Source organism: Photinus pyralis, unplaced genomic scaffold (assembly GCF_008802855.1).
Source record: "Photinus pyralis isolate 1611_PpyrPB1 unplaced genomic scaffold, Ppyr1.3 Ppyr1.4_LG7, whole genome shotgun sequence".
NCBI classification, from domain to species: Eukaryota; Metazoa; Arthropoda; class Insecta; order Coleoptera; family Lampyridae; genus Photinus; species Photinus pyralis.
Window position 1 is genome coordinate 38,516,515 of NW_022170738.1, and position 25,117 is coordinate 38,541,631.

Genomic DNA, 25,117 nt, shown 5'->3' on the forward strand with positions numbered 1-25,117 from the left:
ATGGGACAGCACAGACACAGACACAGGGGGGGTCTTGATTGAGTATATAATTTCAACCTCACTTGAAGTATCGAACAGGAGAAAAAAAAGGGCCAACTAAAAGTCCTACAAAAAGACCGCTCCAATGGATTTGGGAATCTTAAGAAACCCGATGGGAAACACACAGTGTGCGTCAGGGAAAGATTCACTTACTTTCCAAGCTCACAAGAAGTAAAGGCTTCTCTTCAAGAGATAGAGGTCTATCTGCAGAGTTAACAGCGAAGCCTCAACAATTTTCCCGCAGGAGAAGGTTTCAAAATGTTGTTGGGCACATACTGTAAACTATATGTCAACTTTACAGAGCTGCAAAACCCTCCCTGGAAGCACTGCCCTCGATCTTAGTAAAGAGGTCATATAACTGGGAATTAAATTTGTACAAAGGTTAACGTGGAATGGGTAACGTGATAAAAATGGTGCAATGGCCCCGCGGAACCTAGGCGGACACCTACTAATTCTTGAGGAGGATTGTATATGAGGTGGTCGAATCTTCAAGCCGACAAAGCATATCCTAGGAGTACAAACCTTACACAAAAGGATTATTGCAAAAGTAACGAGCCCACCTTTAGGAAAGGCTCTACGAGAAGGTACAAAACAAAAAGACAGTAAAACAGGGACAGGGGTCACGAGTGGGGGATTTACCAGCAGGCTGAGTAGGCTGGAGCCTAGGGCGGCAGATTTTAGGAGACGGCAAATTTGTAATTGTAAATGTTGTCCAGAGGGTGAGTTTTTTTTGTCATTTTGACTATGGGTAGGTATCATGTAAAGCGTAAGAGAACCAAATTTGGTTAAATAGGCCAAGTTATTCAGAATTTTATACAGATTAATTCAGGGTTACAGCCCTTTGAATTTTCTTTCGAAATTGGTTTTTAGTCCATAACTTTTAATTGAAAAGTCTAATCGAAAAAGTACGAATCGTTTTGGATTCTACGCACCAAAATTAATAAGAAAAAGTGTTTTCCCGAGAAAGTTTGGTGTAGTCGATTTTTGGTAAAAAAGGAAGGTTATACACTGCCTTTTTTTGAGGCCCCCAAAAAAATTGTCTCAGATCGACCGGAAAATAACATTTTCTTATAGAATAAGGCCTGTAGATTCCAGAATTTCAAACAGATCCAAGATTGGGCAACTAGATCAAAAGTTACAGCCCTTTGAATTTTCTTTCGAAATTGGTTTTTTGTCCATAACTTTTGATTGAGAAGTCTAATCGAAAAAGTACGAACGTTTTGGATTCTACGCACCAAAATTAATAAGAAAGAGTATTTTCCCGAGAAATTTTGGTGTAGTCGATTTTTGGTAAAAAAGGAAGGTTATACACTGCCTTTTTTTGAGGCCCCAAAAAGAAATTGTCTCAGATCGACCGGAAAAAACATTTTCTTCTAGAATATGGCCTGTAGATTCCATAATTTCAAACAGTTCCAAGATTGGGCTACTAGATCAAAAGTTACAGCCCTTTGAATTTTCTATCAAAATTGGTTTTTAGTCCATAACTTTTAATTGAAAAGTCTAATCGAAAAAGTACGAATCGTTTTGGATTCTACGCACCAAAATTAATAAGAAAAAGTGTTTTCCAGAGAAATTTTGGTGTAGTCGATTTTTGTTAAAAAAGGAAGGTTATACACTGCCTTTTTTTGAGGCCTCCAAAAAAAATTGTCTCAGATCGACCGGAAAAAAACATTTTCTTATAGAATAAGGCCTTTAGAATCCATAATTTCAAACAGATCCAAGATTGGGCTACTAGACCAAAAGTTACAGCTCTTTGAATTTTCTTTCGAAATGGGTTTTTAGTCCATAACTTTTGATTGAGAAGTCTAATCGAAAAAGTACGAATCGTTTTGGATTCTACGCACCAAAATTAATAAGAAAAAGTGTTTTCCAGAGAAATTTTGGTGTAGTCGATTTTTGTTAAAAAAGGAAGGTTATACACTGCCTTTTTTTGAGGCCTCCAAAAAAAATTGTCTCAGATCGACCGCAAAAAAGACATTTTCTTATAGAATAAGGCCTGTAGATTCCATAATTTCAAACAGATCCAAGATTGGGCTACTAGATCAAAAGTTACAGCCAGGGATTAATTATACCTTTCAAAGTCCCTTGTATCTCTACAAATAGTGAAGTTATGGCCACAAAAACCGAAAAATGTCCTAAAATCAAATTTTTATGACTTATGGGTTTGAAGTCAATCACATCAACTGTCTTATTCCTTATGGGCGTCATATTAGATTTTTACACGAGGTAGAGAAAAAAATGTTGATGGACAGTAAACAGACAATAAACGAGAAATGTTAAATAATTTTAAGCAAGCTATGAATTTATTGCTATAAGAAATACATTATAACTGCAATGTAAAAATTCAAGATTCATCTCCGAATGAAATACTAAGTATTTGGTATCTCGGATTTTGCAATTTTTTACTCTATCTAGCGACGTAAAAATCCATAAGAAATAAGAAAGTTTATATAGAAAGATGAGAAAAAAATCACTAAGGGTTTTTGAAAGTTATTTTTTGATGTCTTTGAAAATAAATGAACGCCAGGTCGTCAGTGCATTCTCGAAAATCACATTTTTCGGTTTTTTTGGCCAGAATTTCGAAATTTGTGGAGAAACGAAAATTAATTAGCAGAAAATGTTGCATACCTTTGCCTACTTTTATTAAGCGACTTTGTTTCTTTTCCTGTTTACGATATCCCACAGTGAAAATGAAAATCAGGCGCGAAATTCTTGACAGCACAACTTTCTAGCTCAAACCAGATATAAAAGAAAAGCATTTGACAGTTTTAATAATCTAATATATATCTAATGAACACTGCTAAAATTTTAACAAAATCAAAATAATCGTTTAGGTAAAAAAAATTGTTTAGATTTTTAACTTGGACATATTTTTTCCGTTTTTTTTTTGTAATAAAACCGACCGTAATTTTTGTAGGTTGTATACAGAACAAGAAAATCTTTCGAATAGTTTAATAGAAGTTTTGCGTTTTTCAAAATCCGACCCGTTGATTTTTGGTTCCGTATACCTATATTATATACATAGGTATGTAGATTCAAAACCGTAAAGCCGTTATCTCGGAAAAAAAATGTATACTTTAAAACCTGCATAAAATGCACGTCCACGTTTGATGAAATTTGGACATCTTCACTATAGCAGAAAGCTTTTAGTGAAAATTTGAAGTCTCTAGCTAATGTAATTGCCGAGACAAGAAAAAATCATTACATCGGTCCCTATGGTTAGCTCCAGCACCCCTAATGGAGGTGAATTCAAGAGGTAGGTAGTTTATCTGCCGAGTTTAGATCTTTTGAGCAAAAGCAATAATTTACCGATACAATTTCTCGAAGGGACAATTGATCGAAAAACAATTTACTGCAAGTGAATTATTGGTGGTATTCGTTTAGCTAACCAGCAGCTGCTGAAAATCAAATAAAGCAACCCTTTTCAACTTTCCTTATAGGTAACCGTTTAGCGCGCAAATCCGTGCAAATTTATTCCCGTAAGGCGGTTATTGATTAAAAATTTATTAAAAAGTTAGAAAAGTTGCTGAAATAAAAGTTTGCCTTGATTATGCTTTACTATGGATACGTACAGCTCGCGATATGAAATCCCTTAAAATTAGTTTCAAACTCTGCAAACCGAGAGGTTTATACACGCTGTAATTTTCAGTTCAAACTAACCTCGAAAGTTTTATAACGATTCCTTCAAAGTAAGAATTTCTAGCATAATAATTACAAGCTACCTGATTTTATTTGCATAAACCATTTCATTGTATCGCCCTCTGTTACTTGTTATTTTTGTCGACAGTTGACTCCTAGGTGAATTAATAGGATTATAATTTTCTGTCAGCGTTGTAACTGAAATTTGCGGTTCTTCTAATAGGTGAACGAACATTTCTCCCATCCCCAATGGCATGAAAAACATTAGGAAAGTAGTTTTCTCTCATATTGCGTCCCATCGAGGCGTAAGGCTTTCCAGAGTTAGTCATTTCTCATAGATCTTAATAGATGAATTTCTAATAAGGTTTTTTTAAGCCACATGTTCATCGTGGAACAAGCTTTTGCAATAAAAAGGGTTGAACTTCTGTTCCTTTTCGATTATTGTTCAATAATAAATTTATTGAAGAATTTTCCTCTGCCCAGTTTCCGGAAATTTGACTTCAATAGATACTTGATTTCTCTATGGATTTGCTGGTAAATTCAAACATAAAATTACCACGTTTTAAATAAATTAATGAAAAAAAAATGAATTATATTACCTACTCTTTACAAGTGTGTCTATTTAAAAAAATTCAATTTATAACTTACCAATTTCAGGGCATTTTAACTTGTAGTTTTGTTTTTATTTGACTCTTAAAGTTAACCGCGGCGTGGAAAACCGCGAAAAAATGTACTTTTTGTGGTTCGCGCGTTGTAATGGTAATTAAAATTTACTCAAAAACAATTTTGTTTGATCAAAGGAATGCAGGCTTTGATTTGGTACAACACCCATTAAAATCGCCCCAATGGTTATTTCTATATTAAGCTTCAAAGTCGCGTGCATAAACTTTTTACTCGTAATTCCTGCATAAAAATTAGTTTGAAATACCTAAGTACAGGAGTGTACAGGAGGGGGTAGGTTCGAATAGACCTCGTTTCCTCACGATTATTTCTATTTGATCGTTTCCAAGTAAAGCTCTAAAGTTAAGATTGATTGTAAATGAAAACTCTTAAATAGCTCGTAATTCATGCAAACAAATTAGTAACAATAAGTGAAGGAGAAAAGAGGAGGGGATACGCCGAAGTGAACCTGGTCGGCCACCCCATAAAAGATTAAACGAGTGTTGTCGCCTCGTGGGGACAAATAAAATAAACACGCTAGTATACGGATTTATTAAAATAACCACGAAACGAACTACAATAATCGCAGCACAATGCACACCTTCGGCATCTGTCCCCACTAGTGCCAACACTTTAAAATGTTATACTTGCAATATGGAAAACTCATACATAACTCAAAAAACACAAACAAACAAACAGACAAGAGGGGTAGTCGAGGGGGTAGTGAATAGCGGGGAAGATAAAGTATTGCGAAAGCATCTAATTGGTTCTTTCAACAGAGCGATCTCGATCACATTCAAATTAAATTAGTTTTAATACCAAGAGAAGAAAATCCACGTGATGCTAAAGAATTGTTAAATATTTTAGAAGAGCTTAGACGAGAATTTTGAAAAAAATACAAAAATAGCAATTAAATACAGATAGTCTTTTGATTTATTTTTTGATTTATTTTGCCTCTATTTTTGAGTGGGCGGGGTTTCAGCCAAAGCTGCTCTACCAACCCAACCCACTACACATTTACAAATATCCATGCCCGAACCCGGATTCGAACCAGGGACCCTATAGCACCACAGTTCAGCTTTAACTGAACTGCGACACACGGGCCGGCAAACCACTCTCCAAAAGATGGCATTGACAGTGACAAGGATGATGTGCCTAGCGATAACGAAAATTAATTCTGTACCTTCAGAGATATAGGAAAAGGTGTATTGAAGCAGCCAGCTAACATCTTTTACCTAAGCGGTAGACTTGTGTTACAAGCGTTTCAGAAAAACTCTGGGAATTGTTCTTAGGGACAGCTGGATTTATTTGGATAATTTATTTTTCAGCTCTGACTTTACTGCAGGCTTTAATTGCTCGAGAAATCAAGTGTGTTGGAACGAAAATGCTCCCCTAAAGGATACAAAAAAGGAAAATCGAGGTTCGAATCAATAATGATATAATTTTAACACGACGGCAACAGAACGATCACACCAGGTGGCGGTTGCTCCTAATGAGACCGCGAATGATAGTTCATTGGCTAAACGATCCGATAGACGCTGGTCTAAAAGATCATACATACTTATTGGCCAACCAACTTTAAATGATGTTTATAATCAAGGAATAGAAGGAGCGTAGCCGTAAATGAGAGTACTGAAGGAGCGACGGACAGACCGACATCATCGAGATTTTTTTTGATTCGGATTCCTGGTGTTTCAAAACGTGTATTCCCATCAAAAGAGTAGGGGGAGAGTATTTTTTACCTCCCTTAAAACGCACTCGTGATGAAACGCCTGTTTTGCTCATGATACATAGAGAGCAAATCATGCTAGTAATTAATTATTGTGGAAAAAAAACCTTTTTAGGTGTTGATTGACAACTAAATAATATCTACGTGATAAATGTTTTTTATAAATCAAACAAAAAATTACCTGGACATTAATGTGTTAATATTCCACAATGAGAAGGTTGTTTTTGTCATGCTTTTACGCATATTTTTTGAGGAAATAGTAAAATTTATATTTGATATATTTCCATTATTTGGCCCATAATAGTTTTTGCACGCGTGAAGTTAGCCCCCAAACATTAAAATAATGAAACGTCAAATACTGCCTTAGTTTGCACGTTGCTTGCACATTTAGGCACACTTCGATTTTTCGTTTGCATATTTATCTAAGAAAAGATATTGAAAAAAAAAACAATTGTTGAGGGTGCCAACTTCACGATTTCGGTCACTCAACGTTAAATTAATTGAACGCTATACAGGGTGCTTTTTTGGGAGCTTTAGTTAAAAGTTTCTGGGAAAGTAAAATAGGTAGGTTTTTGAAAATTTGTACTTAGGAGTTACTCTGAAGGCTGAATCGATGTAAAATATTTTCAAAATGGCCGCACTTCCGGAAACACCGGAAGTAGATAGTAACTTCGTTATTTTAAATAGCAACCCCTATTTTTTATTGCATTTTTGAATTCTACGTGAAATTTCAATCCTTTTGATACCCATATGTCGATATCTGCCATTTATGGTTTTTAAGTTATTTTGACTTTAAGAAAAAAAATGGCGGATGCAGATGGTACTTTGATAATTGATTACTTGAAAACGGTTGTAGTCATGGCAACCTATTTTTATCAGTGCATAGAGAATGAATAGGGCTTTCTTTTAGTGCACTTAAAAAAAGTTAAGTTGCGTACGACCGCCCCTATGAATATCCAAATTTATGAAACTTCAAAGACTAAAAACTCAGTTTTTTTTTAATGGAATGACCATGTTCTTACTATTCCATGAGATAGAGAATCGAAATTGGCATATTTTGACTATACATGTTCCTATAGCTATCTTTAACAGTTTCTGACTTATTCCCATTTTATTGAATTGACACTATTTTTTTAGGTTTTTCTTTTTAGTAGTCGGCCATGATTCTATAACAATTGAATTTTAAACAAATCTAGTGACACTAATCCATCACCCACTGTTATAGGTTAACATAAGTTTTTCAAAATTCGAAAAATGACTCGCAGTGGTTTCACCTATTTTGGAATTTAATTGTTATTTATGGTGAAATGGGCAGAATCGCGGCGCGTGCTTTCCGTACATTCACTCAAAAACTGGAACGAAATTGTATGAATTTTGGAAATTTTGTCCCCCTAATGCACTACAAACCGTTGAAGCACAAGTGATACAAAGCTCTACAAGAGAATATTTAAGAAAATGAATTGAATTGCAAATGCAAGATTAACATATTAAATTCAATGCAAAATATAAAAAAACTTCGTTGAAACATTTTTGGTATGGAATTGTTGCTAGAACAGATATCACATTACCTCTCTTAATTTCCAGACTTGTTTAAGAAATTCAGTTGAACGACTCTGTTTAGATTTTTCAAAAATTTTCCGTCCTAATATCCTTAATAAATGAGTTATTTATTAATGAATTATTTAGACTAGAACTAGAATCAATGGTATTAAAGAATCCATTCCTTGATTTGTTTAAAATTCGATTGATATAAAATCATGGCCAACTACTAAAAAGAAAATGCGAAAAAAAATGGCATCAATTCCGAGATCAATTCAATGAAATGGGAATAAATCAGAAACTGTTAAAGATAGCTATAGGAACATGTATAGTCAAAATATGCCAATTTCGATTCTCTATCTCATGCAATATTAAGAACATGGTCATTCCATTTAAAAAAACTGAGTTTATAGACTTTGAAGTTTCTTAAATTTGGATCTCCATAGGTGCGGTTGTACGCAACTTAACTTTTTTTTAAGTACACTAAAAGAAAGCCCTATTCTCTATGCACTGATAAAAATGGGTTGCCATGACTACAACCGTTTTCAAGTAATCAATTATCAAGGTACCATCTGCATCCGCCATTTTTTTTCTTAAAGTCAAAATAACTTAAAAACCATAAATGGCAAATATCGACATATGGGTATCAAAAGAACTGAAATTTCACATAGAATCCAAAAATGCAATAAAAAATAGGGGTTGCCATTTAAAATAACGAAGTTACTATCTACTTCCGGTGTTTCCGGAAGTGCGGCCATTTTTAAAATATTTTACATCGATTCGGCCTTCAGAGTAACTCCTAAGTACAAATTTTCAAAAACCTACCTATTTTACTTTCCCAGAAACTTTTAACTAAAGCTCCCAAAAAAACACCCTGTATAGGTACTTCATTTGTTTGCAATTTGTTTGGAAATATAGGCACACCTCGATTTTTCGTTTGCGCATTTCCCTCGGCATTTCCCTAAAAAAAGATTCTGAAAAAATAAAATTTCGGGGATACCTTTACGATTAGCCCTCCAACATTAAACATTAAAATTTTCCTTTAGATAATTAGGCCCTAACCTTAAAATAGAACTGTATACTATACTTTATTCGATTTCACATCCCTAAAAAAGAAATTAAGAAAATAAATATGGGAGAGTACAATCGAAGCCACCGTAATCGGTTTTATCGCATGTCACTAAATGAATTTGCACTGATAGATTTTAGTTTGTCTATTTCGGAAACGGGGTGTCTGATTTCTGTTAGACCATTTTCGATATCACGTTTATTTTGTTAGTACTGGAAATTTGTGAGGCGATTATGGAATATAGTATATATATGTAGGCAAATGGACTGTATACAAAATTTCCAGTACTAACGAAATAAACGTGATATAGGAAATGGTCTAAAAAAAATCAGACACCCCGGTTCCGACAAACTAAAATTAGTACAAATTCATTTAGTGACATTTGATAAAAGTGGGAATGTGTCCTCCCCTACTTATTTTCTTAATTTCTTTTTTAGAGAGGTGAAATCGAATAAAGTATAATATACAGTTATATTTTATGGTTAGGGCCTAAAATTATGTAAAGGAAACATTGGTGCTTACATAGGCAAACGAAGTCAAAAACGAATGAAATATATAGCGCTCCATTATTTTAATGTTGGAGAGTTAAATCGTAAAGGTGTATCCCCCAAATTTTTATTTTTTCATAATCTTTTTTTTTGGGAAATCCGCAAACGAAAAATCGAGGTGTGCCTATATTTCCAAACAAATTGCAAACAAATGAAGTATATATGTATAGCGTTCAATTAATTTAATGTTGAGTGAAGTTGGCATCACCAACATTGTTTTTTCAATATCTTTTTTAGATAAATGTGCAAACGAAAAATCGAAGTGTGCCTAAATGTGCAATAATTATAAATATATAAATATAAATATATAAATTTTATTCCAGCAGCAAATCCAATAGTAACTCTTGTTCACATGCAACCAGAATGAAAGTTTTTATTTGCTTTTATATCAATTTTATTTTCCATTCCAGGAGTTCTATCGATATTCCTAATTTTAATAATTTATCTTAAAAAAAAAGAAGTAGATTCTATCCAATAAATAAAATTAAAACCTTATTTTTGTCAAATTATGAAGTGAAATTGTCATTATTTCCGGAAAAGCCAACAACTTATTTTTGGTAGGTAATCTACAGATGTAACTGTAAATTTACGCAACCATGCTGAAATTTGAAAAAGTTGCAAACCTATCTGGAAATTTCCAGACGTATTTCGAAATTTAGCGCTGCATTTAGTACCTAATGCACAAATTTGTGTGCAAGTTTACAATTTTTCAACATTTCCTATAACAAGAAATTCGTACACGTACTTGATAAAGCCTTAGATCATACATATATATGATCTAAAGCATCAGGACTTTGAATATAATATTCAAAGATCAGGATCAGTAAATTCTTCGAAGTAACAGGACATTCTTTCGTGTAACTTTACTGCAAGGTCTATAAATTTGTAAAACTTGTATGGTTCTTCTACAATTCCGCAGAAAATACGGTAGCATATTACATTTAAACTAATTTCCTTTTGGTAGGTAAGCGGATTTCGGTATACGGAACGTAAAGTTAAAGGACGTTAATAAAACCGTTTAGCTTAAGGGTGAAGCAGCTTTCGGTTCTATTATTGGATATTGTCTAGATTTGTTAATACTAAATAAAGCGATTTTTTCGTAAGTAATTAACTAATTAACGCCGGGGGTGAGTTATTTGAGAATTTCCGTTGTATTTACGTGAACCCAGGTGTGTTACAGTGTACAGCTTGATTTAAAGTTAGCAAACAGCGCCCTGCGGAATACAGAGATGCAAATAAGTAGAAAATAAATACCGTTTTTATTAAACAAAACGAGATATAAACGTCCCATAGCAATATTTCAAAGTTGCTCTCTTACTTAAAATGCGTAAAGCAGCCAAACATTTTATTTCTGACAATACAGATTAAGTATGAAGTAGGTACAATACAAGGAATGGGGATGAAGGAGAAAATTTCGTCACGACTACCACGCTTTGGTTGTTTATCATTCGATCTGGTGAACATTTGTAATGGCAGCGCGTGAGGTAATTTATCCAATAAATGCCCTTTGCTGCTATCTAATTCAACACTAGGTACTCACATACAACATGACATTATTTAAAACAGGTAATTTACAGAAAATAATGTTAAATGCTGTAATTTCCCTCTCGGTGTACTAACGGTAACACTGTGCAAATTATATACGCATAACGTGCGATTCAGACATTTAGGTAGTACGTTAATATCACAGTTTGTATCCACATATACTTATTGATAAAATACACACTATATACACCCACTTACACAAAAATAAACCTAACGTGTACCTTTAACAAAAAAAACATCAACCTATTTCTTTATTAATTACGTAATGTTCATCTCATAGCAAAATTTTAAGGGCTCAAGGTATAAAACTTTGCGGATCGCATTTCGTAATCAATAAACAATGCACATATACAGTTATCAATCAACTAATACATAGGGTTGACAAAGACTGAGATATGAACCTCCTCAAGTATCCGAAGTACAAGTGCTGGTTTTGAGGAGCTTCCAACTCGTATACAAATTTTTTTGCATCGATTTAATTTAATTACCAAAAAGTTTACCCTGATTCATATGTTTATAGTTCTAAAGGCCATCGCTAATTGAAATCTAATGGCAAACACTGTGGGGGTTGAAGTTTCTGACACTCAAACCCTTAGAGGTTGGTAGCGGGATGCAAAACTGTGGCTAATCCGTTTTTGCTAACCGCGTCTTTGGATGGCGCTTCCTTCGCATCGATTGCAGTAAGCGTAATATTGGAACGTGACGTAAGGGTAATGGCGGAAGTGGAGGCGTCTGCTCTACTGACCAGGAGACCGGCGTCACAATCGTCTTCGTTATTAGGGCAAATGGAAGTCGCTCGGTTCGGCTTGTGTTTCTCGGACGCGTGTTTTTTACGTGGGAAAACGCTGTTCTCCAAGTGCAACGTGGCGTTCACGTCCTTTCCGGCAGCGCACGTGCAGGCCTTCAGAAAGCTCTTCTTAAAGTTATCACTTAAAAACGCGTACAAAATTGGGTTCATGGCCGAGTTGGAGTAACTCAAGCAGAATGCGAGGAGATGAATCGTGACGACAAACTGGGACGGGCCCTCGTTAGTTGGCGTGAACGTCATCGCAATTTGGGCAATCCAATACGGCAGCCAGCACAACACGTAAACCGTCACGACCGTCAGGACCAAATTCGTCACCTTTCTATGGGAGCGCTTCTTCTCCTTTGACTTGTGCTTTGGTCCCACCGTTTTCAATTTTTGAATAACTAGACAGTAGAATATGAGCGTTAGGCAGAGGGGGATGGCGAAACTGAAGACGAAACTGTACAAAATAAACGTGGTCGCCTTCTGTTGGCTCTCCGTGGAGTTCTCGGTGGAATTCTCGGACCAAACGATTACGCACGATTTGAAGGATATGTTCTGCCCGTTTTCGCCGGTTCGCCAATTCTCCTCCTGCTTCGAGTGGCTGAATATCGGTATGATTAGGATGATGCTGCAAAACCAGGCGGCCACCGAAACGCACCTCGATATGAAGGGGGTGCGAAATTTTGGCGAGGAGATCGGATGGCAGACCGCTATGTATCGGTCGGCGCTCATTATGAACAGAAAGATGCTACTCGTGAATTGGTTGATGCTGGCCAGTATGAGATAGGCCTTGCACATCACTTCACCAAATATCCACGAACTTTTAATCATCGTCACTAATAAAAACGGTATACCAATGAGAAAACATTCGTCCGCTATCGCTAAGTTGACGATGTACATATTTGTAACCGTTTGCATTTTGGAAAAACGTATGACCACGTAAATGACGAGGGTGTTTCCTAAAAGACCCACTAAACAAACGATCGCGAATAAAATTTCTTGCGAGATTAGCGCTATTGATGACGCTGGTATTGATGTGTGAGGTTGATGCAGAGGTATAGTTGAATTTGGCGTTACCGAGGCCAACATTGAGTCGTTCAGTGTTGCAAATGTTAATGATTCGTCGTCAAGTTCCATTTCTGTTGATTATGCGATGCGTACTTGTCCTGTAAATGTAACACTCATTAGTGTCACGTTACTAAAACGGTTGCAAAGCGACAAAGCTGCTACTTCTAAAAAGCAAAGCGGACATGCAGGAAAAAAGGGTGCAAAAGGATTCAAAGAACGTGATATATAAATAAATTGGTTGAGTCTTTACCATAAGTGGTAATTTTTGCAATATTGTACATTTTTGACACCTTTTTTTGACAATTTGTTTTCTCCGGTTTATTGACATTATTTGCTGTCTGTTAATTTGTTTTTCCTGTTTATAAACATTTTATCGTTCGTTTGAAATATTATTTTCTCAAGTGCGTTTTTAAGGGTTTTTTTCACAGTGCTTCGCGGTATGCTTGCATCCATATGGCGCTGTTTTCTGTCCTGATTATTTCTGCATATGCATTTGGAAATAGAAATAGAAATAATTTATTACTGTAAACAAGAAAATTTCACAACCAAATTTACAGTCAATAGACACTAATTTTATTGATTACAGCTAGGCACCTCATTAGCATTAGCTGTGTTGAGGTTGCCTTCATAATTGAAAATAAGAAAATGACTAAGGTGGCTGCTCCCCAGCAGCAATACCAACATACTATATACAAAGTTTAAATAAAAATTAATACTGGAATAATTAATAATTAATTCATTAGTTAAATGGCAGAATGTAAGACTGCTTCATCGCACTATACCTACATTATACTAGTGCTAATTTTACAAGCATTATTAGATATGCTCAAACTTAAAAAAAATATTTATATAATATAAGGAAACTATAATAAACATAATACTAGAAAAAACATTCAACAGTTTCGTGGCTAAAAGTAAACAGCCACGTTTTTAATCCTTTTAAAAAAATTGTCACTCTATTTAAACTAGTGATAGAATATGGAAGTTTATTGTAGAATTTTACCACATGGGTCATCCCGCCTTCATTTTTATTTCTGATCCACAAAGTACATTAAAAATAAAAAGACCCGTGTGTCCTCAATTTTTATTTGCGAGTAAAATAAACACCCAAAATAAATTATTGAAAAACTCTGTGTTTTAGTCCGAATTTGAAACGCTTCAGACTAAATACGTCACAAACCTACAACCAATCACGTAGAAGTGAGCTGGCAACCTTTACGCGAAGTCTGACGTTTGTCACATTTGACGTTTTGAGAGGATGTTTAACTGCATCTAGCACGAAAGTTGACAAGTGGCCTGTGACAGATGACGCAAATTATAAATGCCATTCTCCTGCAATATTGCCAAGTCGTTATGTCATCTGAATGGTTCTAGAAGCTGATTGGTCGAGCTTATTACGTCCACAGAGCCAGCCACAATAATATCGTTTGAATAAACCTTTAAAACCGCACATGTTCATTATTTTTGGCTAATCAGCCTCTATTTTAAATAACTTTACTGTCCAAAAAAATTGTTTTAATGTTTCGGGGTACACGCTTATTAAATTAGAACTGCGGATTTCAACTATACTGTAAACCCCCATGTATACATAAAACCGCTTAAAAGCCTCACACGAGGGTCTTGGTAAGGCTACTCTATTCAAAGATTTTAGCCTAGATGAGTAGACTAAAGAATTACCTACTTTTTGACCACCCCTCAGATAAAATATACGTAAGACTCTAAATATGTAGAGATGCCTGATTGGGAGAATTCGAAGAGACTGAAAATGGGGAAAAGAATGCTCAAATCTTCGAATTCCTGATATTTGCCTAACAGCTTTTTTTTGAGCGACAATAATTGGACGTAGGATACTTAGATACACTCCTCCCCAACAGACTATCCCGTATTGAAGCTTACTGTTGGCAAGGGCAAAGTAAACGGTTCTCAGAATATTCGGAGGGCAGACATATTTTAACAAGTAGAGTTTACTCAAGACCATATACATATACTTTTTGATTGTCTGAATATGTGGTTTCCACGTAAGATTTTCATCTAGTTCCAGCCCTACATACTTAATACTACGAACCTGTTCGATTTTGAGACAATTATCACAACTCAATATTAACGGACCTTTTAGGCACTTTTTACATTTGAAAAATACACTGTCTAATCCCCTAGCTCTATTTCTCAAGAAAAAATGAACCAGTTTGGTTTTTGTGCTCAAGGCCATTTTATTTACGGTAAACCAGAGTTTTAAGTTGTTAAGGTCGTCTTGAATTCATCACTCATTTTATAACATAAGGCAGTGTCATCGGCAAAGCAAGTAAGATCACCATTGAAGTTACCCGAACATAATTGATTGATAAAAATAATAAACAGAATTGGCCCTAAAACAGAACCTTGGGGTACACCACACGTTATTGGCAACAAAGAACTATAGGATTGCTTGATCCGAACACACTGTCTTCTATCCTACAAATAACTACCAAACCCCTGAATCCCGCTTCCTGCAAACGTGACAGAAGTAAACTGTGATTAACAGAGTCAAAGGCTTTCGTTATATCTATAAAAAGTCCGGCTACCGTCAAATTAGAATTAATGCCATTAAAAATTTCAGAGCAAAAGAACAATAGTGCGTCCTCCGTAGATCTGTTTTCGACAAAACCATACTACTTTTTACTTAAGAAATTATTTATGTTTAAAAACTTCACTACTCTAATTTTTACAATTTTTTCTATTATTTTAGAGAAAACCGAAAGCAAGGATATTGGTCTGTAGTCGTTAAGGTTTGTCACATTCCCTTTCTTAAACAGAGGAACTACTACAGCTTTTTTTAAACAGTCAGGGAACTCACCAGTTTCAAAACTCAAATTAATTATGTAGGCTAATCAGGACTAATAGAAACACTAATTTTTTTAATGACATGAGCAGAGATGCCATCGTAACCTGGCGACTTATTGGAGTTTAGCTTCCCTATGATACTATGCACTTCTTCATTACAAGTAGGCATAAAGAAGAAGGAATTTGTGGTATATGTGTTTGGAAAAATGTCTCTGTAATCGTTACCGCTACAACCATCAGCCGAGTCTAAAGTGTCCATTAGCTTCTCAACAACTGAAGTAAAATATGAATTAAACTCATTGGCTATACCAAGAGAATCCCTTATTGTAACATCAGGCTGAGCGACACTCCTTATACTGTCAATGTTTTTTATTTTACTGTTTTTTAGGATTATTCTTATTTCTATTGAACAAATTTTTATAATATGTATTCTTTTGTTCTATAATGGCGCTCTTGAGTCGCAAGGAAAAGGAATCAAAATAACGTTTTAATTTCAAATTATTGGGATTTTTTTTGACCTTTTTATATAAGATATTTCTATGCTGCTGCCAATAGCATTTATGCATTTATAGTGTTGTCTTAATGGTTTCTACAAGTTCAAGAATCAGTGCTATTGAATATGAGCCGGATTAAAAGTCTGGATTCCGAATGCGAGCTTAGTGGCCCTTACCGAAAATCGTATGCGATTCTTCGTATCTTGTTAGATTATCTGTATTTGCTTGTTGGACTGAATTTATACTTATTTACAGTGTTCATTCGCATTATGGACAATTATAAAGATACATGTGAAGACGCTTATAGTGTTAGAAAAGAAGTTATTGGTGCTTTCTGTAAAGCTATCTCTGCTCTTACTTCGGAATGTAAGGACATCGAGTTTGAGCTATGTTTTGATGACAAAGTTAAAACTAGTGGCTCTAGATGTCGAAATTTAACTAGCAAAGATGATTCAGATCAGTTTTAACATTCAGGAAGTCAAAAAAGTGTTAAAAAAAGGAAAAATTGAAGAATAGGTTAAATTTAAAATTAAAGCATCGATTTACAACACGATCATAGCACCGACAATCTTATACGGAGTTAACACCTCAGCGCTAACAAGGAGCATTGAGGAAGAGGAAGCGGAAGGCACTAAGGACACTGATGCAAAACAGCATCTTTACGAGAAAGCAGATAAAGGAATTACTAGAGGGAAAGACGCGATCGCCAGGAGGTAGATGAGATACTGGGGACATATAAACAGGAGGAAAAAGGCCAAAGAATCAGACATAAGCACAAGTAGCCAAGAGGAGTATGAAGAGGGGACGGAACGATACCAACTAATTTCCGAACGCAGGCGACTCGGTTTTGCGCAACTCGGCACCGTACTACTCGTCATCGGCGGCTCAGTTCTGAGACTCCGGGATCACTCCCCACACAGCACAGAATAATCTTCGTATAAAAGGGCATAATGTTCTTTTTTGAGAATATTCTATGGAGAATGTTCTTAAATATTCTAATTTTATTAGCAAAAGAATATTCAAATTTAAATGTTCGCAGAATAATCCGAGAACATTCCACTTTCAGAATGAAACCTATTGAATGTTCATAGAAAAATGTTTTAAGATCTGGTATATTTGTACAAAATGTTCTTGGGATATTCCGCCTGTTTAATGATTTTACATTTAGGGGCTTTGGTTTTACTCGCAAATATTAAGGTGGTCGTCATGCATGATATTAATTCATTCATCATCATTGTTTTCAATTTATATCGTCTGTGTTTAGTCGATTATTAATTTGATTCTACCACGCTGTGTATAAAAAAATCAAGAACTGTTTATAGAAGTGTTCAAAAGATATTTTCCAATTATGTGTTTCAAATAAATTCATGTAGGAGGAACTCTATGAATGATGATACGTTATCACAGGTGTGGATAATTCTGTTTTTTATGAAACTTCATATTTCGACCCTGAAACAAGGGGTAAATGTGTTTGTTCATCACCAGGTTGGTGACGTGGAAGTAAACATTAAAAAGTGGTTGGTCAAGGCAAAACAAAGGGTTACAGTCCAAACAAAACATAAGAAAGCACCGCTTGTTAGCCGAAACATGTCGCCTTAGCCTTATTTTTCAACATCAAATTTTTGAATAAATTGAATTTTATGGGGAAGGTTTTAAGTTCTTAAACGTGGATTACAAAATATATTCTTAGAATGTTCCTAGAATAAATTGGAACATTCATAAACTGCCTTTGATTATACCGGTCAACAAAAATAGTATATTAAGATACAAGTGTATAATCAAGTCTTTAAAGCACGCGCAACGAGTTTAAGGGCACGACGCAAAGCGGAGTGCCTTTAACGTTGCAAGTGCTTTAAAGACCAATTATACACGTGTATCTTATAGTATTTTTTATTATACCTGCAGTATAATTTAAAAATAGGAAATACAATGAAATCATATTGACGTTATACTCGAATACATGTCTAATTAAGTGGGCTGGGTGTTCGTAATTTCACGATTGCCATGGAAATGTCACTTGACGTTTGCTTATAAAAATCATCATCTTTGTGAATTAAACGATTTCCGTTGAAAAAGATAATACACCGTCCATTAAATCGATTGTTGTAAAATCTAAACAAATGTTGGTAGGTGTAAAATCCAACTTCAGTAAAGCCTATTATAAAGAATATGAAAAGTTGTTTCCATGGATGAATAGGAAGTTACTTACGAATAAAGTCTTAAATGCATCCATAATGCTGGCATATATGAAGGAAATGTCAAAGGTATTTAAATCTTCTATATTTTGGTGCATTCATTCAAAACTTTAAAGCAATGCTGCGATAAAAAAGTGGAACAGATTTGGAAGCATACCCTAAATTACGCGCGTTTGTGAAAGCTTCAACCAAAGGATAGGTACGACAGCCAAAGAAATGTTCTGCATTTACAGAAACCGACCTAAGAGGATTTATTTAAGCCCCAGATGACAGTTTCAAAAGTCATACTTGAAGTATCGTTACTTAGCAACTTTAAAGCACGTGTGTTTTAAAGGCCCTTTTTCGCACGCATTTGAGTGTTTAAAACGGAGATTGTGATTCAGGTATAATAAAAAATAATTTTTTTTTGCGCATGGGATTTACATAATATATTCTGATTATAATAATCAAAAATAAATAAAAAGTGCAATTAGACATCGAAAATATTTGCATTTGATTGAAAGCTTTCAGGGCCGAAAATTAAAGCTGGAATCTTTGTTTTCCTTCAAATAAAAAGAAAAATGGAGGGTGATATTTTCCCGCGGTTACTTAGCAAAGAGAGAAAAAAATCCTGGAACAGTTTTAACGCAATAGTCCATGGTTTCCCGTTCAGGGTTTACTGGGAAACCATAGAGCTGAAAATTATGACGAGCTGACAGGTTTTGGTTTTGCATCATCAGGTATAGAATGTCTCTAAAGATGTACAGGTTACAATGTTACATTCTCATTTAGATTAACTTAAGGATAATATGGGAGCTTATTCGGAATAACAAGGACAACCCTTTCATCAAGACATAATGGAATTTAGGCACGTTACCAAGGCCAGTAACCTGGAAGCATGATGGAAGATCATATTTGGGGGGTTAATGAGAAAAACTTCACAAACATGACAAAAACAGCAAAACTGTTCCATTTTTAAACATTTAGACTCTAAGACAAACAAATTATAAATGTAGGAACGTTATCTTATAATAAATCATCCCAATGTAAGTAAGATTTTATAGGTATTTTTATTTTTTGGTTTTTTGCATTTTTTTCGCACAAAAACAAATACATAACTTTTTTTTGTTCTAATTCTTATTTGTGGCTATACAAGCAATACAAATAAGGTATATATGTCCCATGCGCAAAAATGCTGTAGACCGGTGTTATTCCTTAAATATTTATAGAACATTCAGGGGCTGTGTGGATCGGCTCCAGGACTATTCGGCTCTGGGATAACTCGGCCCTGGGACTACTTTGATCTGATACCGTCAGGCGCATAAATGATACCCTTACAGTTAAGCTCATTCCTCTCGAGGCTGTATTGCAAGGGAAGGAAGTTAGGATAGGATTCCAACGCGTAGTAATACCAAGGGTGGACAAACATTTCAGTAAGAAAGAAGTAATATTAAAATTAGCAGTTTATAATAAGGATTTAGTAACGACAACCGGCGGAATTAAAAAACTCAAAGAGGATGGAGGGAGAGAGTTCAAACCTTTTGCACCTTAGGGTGCGTCCTGAACTGAACTCGTTGATTATATTGAGAGAAACATGGTTGGGTTTTAGCTCTCACCTCGTAGAAGACCGTCTGTCATGTGTCAAAGAATAAGATAATTCTAAATACATATCATGAAATTTTTATTTCATTTTACTCGTATATTTGGGTAATTTGGGAAAAGGCAAAGCGGCTACTAACAATTGAATATATTTAATGGAAAAAGAAAAAATCAACATATGTTTAATCCAGGAACCCAATTTTCGTATGAATAAAATTGTGGGATTTTGTTCTCGATTTGGCATAGTTTTTTGGCGGAAAACGAAAGGACCAAATCCTGTATCAAAATTACTACAGTAGACATGAATTTTAGAAGTCAAGTTGAGATGCACCTCGGTTGCAAATAATTTGTTGACAATTTATTTTGTTTTTTATCATAAGGGAAATTGGAACCAGAAAACTGTATCATAAAAAAATTGTTAAAATACCTCCGACTAGCGCTTTCGGTTCCCTATTAAATTTTACCTCTTTTACTCCCCTTGTTCACGAAAGAGATATCCTGTCCTTTGTCTGAAAGTTTGCTACAAGTGGGTTTTTTTACTTTGTTGTTCAAAATACCTTTACACTTCAAAGACACATTAATTTTGAATTTTCGTTGACAAACAAAGCTTTGAATATATATTTTATATTCAAAGGTTAAAGTTAATTCCTAAACTTGGTTTCACCGAGATCTACTGCGAGAAATAGAAATATTGGATAAAGGATGTTCGGAACTCAATCAAAAACTTAAGAACCGCGTCAAATAATGTTGAATAGTCACAATTTAAAGTAGTGAATAACCCTGTGAATAACCCTATAGGTAGGGTGACCATAATTTTTCAACAGTACATTTATAATTTATAAGAGAATACACTGCTAATACTCTAGGAAATTTTTCTGGTCACAATTTTACGAATCTTTAATCAAACAGTAAGAAAACAAAGATTTTTTATATCAAACATAGGTGCATAAATTAGGTGTCTGTATATGTATATATAAATTTTAAAAGTTAATTTTACTCCCACCTTCCTGCCTGAACATTTTGATCATCATTTTGGTACCAGTCGTACTTTTTGGAACTACGAATTTCCTTCAGAAGTTGTGGTCTTTATGAACTGAAACATTTCATCGATAGGTTGCTGCACAATGGATCAAAATCCAAATCAGCTATTCGCCCAAGCATTTTTGATCAAAGACGTACAACTTACAAGAAGTCATATTTATATTTCGTTTGGACAAAAAGGATAACTTAATTTTGTGTAATTTTGTGATATATCGTATATATCGTAAAGGACAATAGGACAGCGTTTGAAAAGGAAGTACTGTCCTACTAAAAACAGTACATATGGTCACCCTACCTATAGGAATTCATTCGGTCCTAAACACCATACAATTATCTTTACACACCTGATGTTTGGAGCTCTAATTTAATCTTAAAGAAACATTTTGGGAATATATTAAAAAGTAACGTGAGTCTTTATAATCTGCTAAATTAACCTTTTTCTGTGCAGAAATTCTTTTCCCTTGAAGCATTTTTCCATCGTTCCGTTTTTACATTAATTCCTATCAGCACTTTCTTAATCTCACTTAATCTGGCTAATATCTTTTTTACAAAGTTAGTCCTTATTTAGTAAGCCCTTGATTTCCTTTTCTTAATTAGTCGTCTTTTACCGTCATAATTTTCACTAGACTTTTCCTCATTTTGTAGACGTTTCTTTCACCTTAGTTTATAGAGCTTTCGTTTAATTTTACTCGTTTTGTACATGTTACATTCACTATCCTCAATTTTTCCTTCATTTCTTTCCTTGTACAATTTATTTCAAACTTAGTCGCCAAATCGGCCAAATCGATGTAGTAAATGAGAGCCAACATCTACATTAGGTTTAAAATTGAACTACAAAACTGAAAAGAAGGAATGGAAGCGTTTCACTGTAAGCTTTAAAATCCCTAATACTTGTACATCATCCGTCTAAAATTGTTCCTTCATTTTCAAGTGATAAATCTTTCAGTTGGTGGCGATTAAAGCTTCACCCCCCTCTTTATCCAACTAAAAGCACGAAATTGTAAACAAATAGCCTCATCCATCTCGCTATATACCGCAGATCAACATATTTCTCTATTACAAAGCTGTCACCGCAAAAAGCTCCCCATAAATTTCCGATCTTAGGCCATTTCAATTTGCGCATCTTCCGAAATCAGTTTTTTCGCCCAGTCTGTCTCTACTTGGAGCATCAATATTCAAACGCGAAAAACTAAGTCGTAACGCATGAAATTTATGCGTGACGACGAAAACTGAGATCTCTTTAGTAGGATAATTAAAAGCGCGGTTGAAAGAAATTTAAATATGTAGAGGAATGCTTAGTTTTAATTAAGTGCTCAAATTACCTACCGCGATAAATTATCAGAAAGAGCGAGCTTTCGTAGTTTAAATTGTCGGAAAGTAGAAAAATTCCGTTGAATTTTAAATATAGCGAGGAAATTTGAATATTCGCGACAAGTCGGGTTAGCTTTAAATGCTTCAGGAATTAATGAATATTTTAAACTTCCTAACGTTATTGCTGTTTTAATGTAATTCGCGGTAATTAAGACGGGCTTATTCTTTCACATTCTCCAACGGTATATTAAATGGATTGGCACTCTTTAATTTTGTAGGATTTTTTGAGACACGTTTTTATTTCCTCGCGACATAGTGGAGGAATTAATCAATTCTGAGGACGTTCCTGAAATTAGAAGACAAACTGGAGACTGCCGATAACAAATGTTTGTCACAAAATATCGCTTTGTAAACTTAGTTGTGAACAAAAGACGATTCATTTTACAAAGAAGATTAATTACATGTTAGATAAACAATTCTCAGATGTACTTCAATATTGAAACAAAAGGCATCCAAGTGAAAGAGGAAAGCTACCATTCACGTACGTACATACCTACTATCGCCTTGAATTTAAAACTAACTTTTATGCAGCGAATATTGTTTCCTGCTTGTTTTTGTAACGATTTCTATGGGAATTCTATGGATTTCATTAAAACTGGAACTGTTTTCCTCAAGGAAGTAACAAAATCTAAAACAAACTCACAACAAAACTTTCACAGATTTCGGAAAAGGTTTTCCATAATAGTTATGTACATAAAAGTCAGGAAAATCATACCTGCATTACTGACGAGGAAATATTGAAGTTCGAGGCCCCATTGGGGTCGAGTACTTTAATTTCCGAGTCACTTTACTGACGAGTTTTGTATTAAATTTTACCCGAAATCGTATTTTAATGTGAAATTTCAATTTTCATATGAAACTTTTGTTTAATGTGGATCTGTCTGACACTAAAATCTCCTAACATAAAGTAGGCATGAAAATGAAGGTTTTATAACTATTTCGGTTAACATATTTTCTTCGAATATTAACAGAAAATGTACGACAAACTTTTTTCGCATAGACATTTCCAATAAATGTTTAACGAGCTTTCTTCTAAAAGTAAGTATTGGAGATGTAAATAAACCTCAAAAATCGCTTTTAAAGTTTCTAGCAAAACCCTTATGAGTGACTGGAACCCAGTTTCCGTAGATTGTTCTATAACATTTTCTAATAACTGATTTCTGGTAGGATAAATGGATTTTTATAGAAAATGTCAAAGTTTAGTCTAACATATCAATAAGTTTCCTTAAAAGATTTTCAACTGTTTTCCACGAAGACCCCTCTATGGGAACCTATTCTTAAGAATAATTCTAAGAAAGGTTTTAACGAAGATTAAAATTTGCTACCTATGCTTCAATGGAATGAATCCGAAGGTGAAGATAAGACGTTTAAACTGAAAATTCAAGGAAAGGGGAGATTTCTAAGAATTTGATGGGTTAGATGAAATTGAATAATATGAAGAAATTACTGAATCTAAAAAATCATGAAGGATTCGAATCATTCAGGTAGTTTTAACAAATTGAATAGTTGGAAGAACACGAGGAAATTGGAATAATATAGGAGTCTAAAAAATTAGAATAACTTCAAACTTTGAGAAATCTTAAATATTTGAAGAGTCCGAAGAAAATTCGAAGAAACGAAAGGATCTTAAACAAAACTATGCGAAGAAACTGAAAATTTTAAATAAAAACCTCGCTTCGCGTATATACAGTGAATTTTTTTTAAATGCGAACATAGGAGTTTGCATGCAATGTATTTTCCCTATGTTCGATTTAAAAAAAAAACACATCAATCTATTGAGTAGTTCAAATGAGTAGTAGATACAATTGACAGCTGTCACATTTTTTAAAATACCGCCGTCCAATTTAATTATGAAATCGGTTAGGTTATTGCTTAGAATGTCAAGGAGGCCAGTTCGAACATTTGTTGTAATTGTTTTTGTTATTTATTTTCTTATTTTCTTCATTTATGTATTGAATAAATCAAATTAGTAGAATACCAGGTGCACATGGCCTACAAATAATTGAAGGTTGGTTCACAATGAATTGCGATGTCAGCGCGTGCCATGTGAAGTCAAGTTATCGTAAGTTATCGTAAATTTATCCTAAAGTTGCTATGGCCTCACACGGCTGATTTAAAAAAAAATCTTACCGAGTGCTCTTCATCATAAAGACTATCAGTCGCTGTTCATAGTCACACAAGTTGCACGATTTGGGAATGTGAACCGCGCACACCTCATAGATTGATGTGTTTTTTTTTAAATCGAACATAGGGAAATTACATTGCATGCAAACTCCTATGTTCGCATTTTAAAAAAATTCACTGTATGTACTATGGAAGAACAGACCAGGAGGATGGGACAAGAAGACGAAATACAAAAGAGAAAAGGGTATATGAGGTAGCAGGCAGGAAAAGGCCAACCAGTGCAGAACAGAGTAGTGTAAGAGAGGCGAGGGCAGAAGAGCGGGACGGAACAACAATATACAGAATAAGGAGAAGAAGAAGCGCAAAGGACAGGGTAAAACAAAGCAGGTGGGGGAGGGTTTAATAAAGCAGAAAAGAACAGGTGGGGATGCAGGAAACCTGGCGAGAAAGCAAATGATAAACACTGTTCTCCCTGATCTGATTGGGACCATTCCAGACAGACGATTTCTGGTACAATGTTCTATGGATTATCGGATAACGTTTACAGAAGATTTTGTTTCGAAGGAGTTTCAAGGAAGATTCTTAAGAAGTGCAATAAAGTACTCAACAGGGAATGAAAGGGCTGCAGAGAATAGGGACGAGCAGAAGAGAGCAGTCGAGTACTGAAGAGGGCAGGACAGAGTACATCATAGAAGTAGAGCTCCAATCTACAGATTCCATTGTTAATTTTTTGAATACATAGGGTCGTTCCAAACCTATTTTATCTTAATCGTCATCTGCAAAAGGACAAGAGAATCCCAAAATTAATGGATTCTTTTTGTAAATTGTCTATAAAATACTTTGTTATACACTGCTATTTAGAAAAATT

The 25,117-nt window shown here is 34.7% G+C and overlaps 1 protein-coding gene across 3 annotated transcripts in view; it reads right to left on the bottom strand.

Moving 5' to 3' along the window:
* Window positions 1–10,079: 10,079 nt before the first annotated feature.
* The window catches only part of LOC116175489 (somatostatin receptor type 2), a 62,248-nt gene continuing 47,210 nt past the window's right edge, over window positions 10,080–25,117 (bottom strand). For all 3 annotated transcript variants that reach the window (XM_031493634.1, XM_031493635.1, XM_031493636.1), the window contains exon 3: window positions 10,080–12,724. In XM_031493634.1, coding sequence (XP_031349494.1) covers window positions 11,361–12,695 — 1,335 coding nt within the window. In that variant the 5' untranslated portion in view covers window positions 12,696–12,724 and the 3' untranslated portion in view covers window positions 10,080–11,360. The remainder of the gene's footprint in view (window positions 12,725–25,117) is intronic.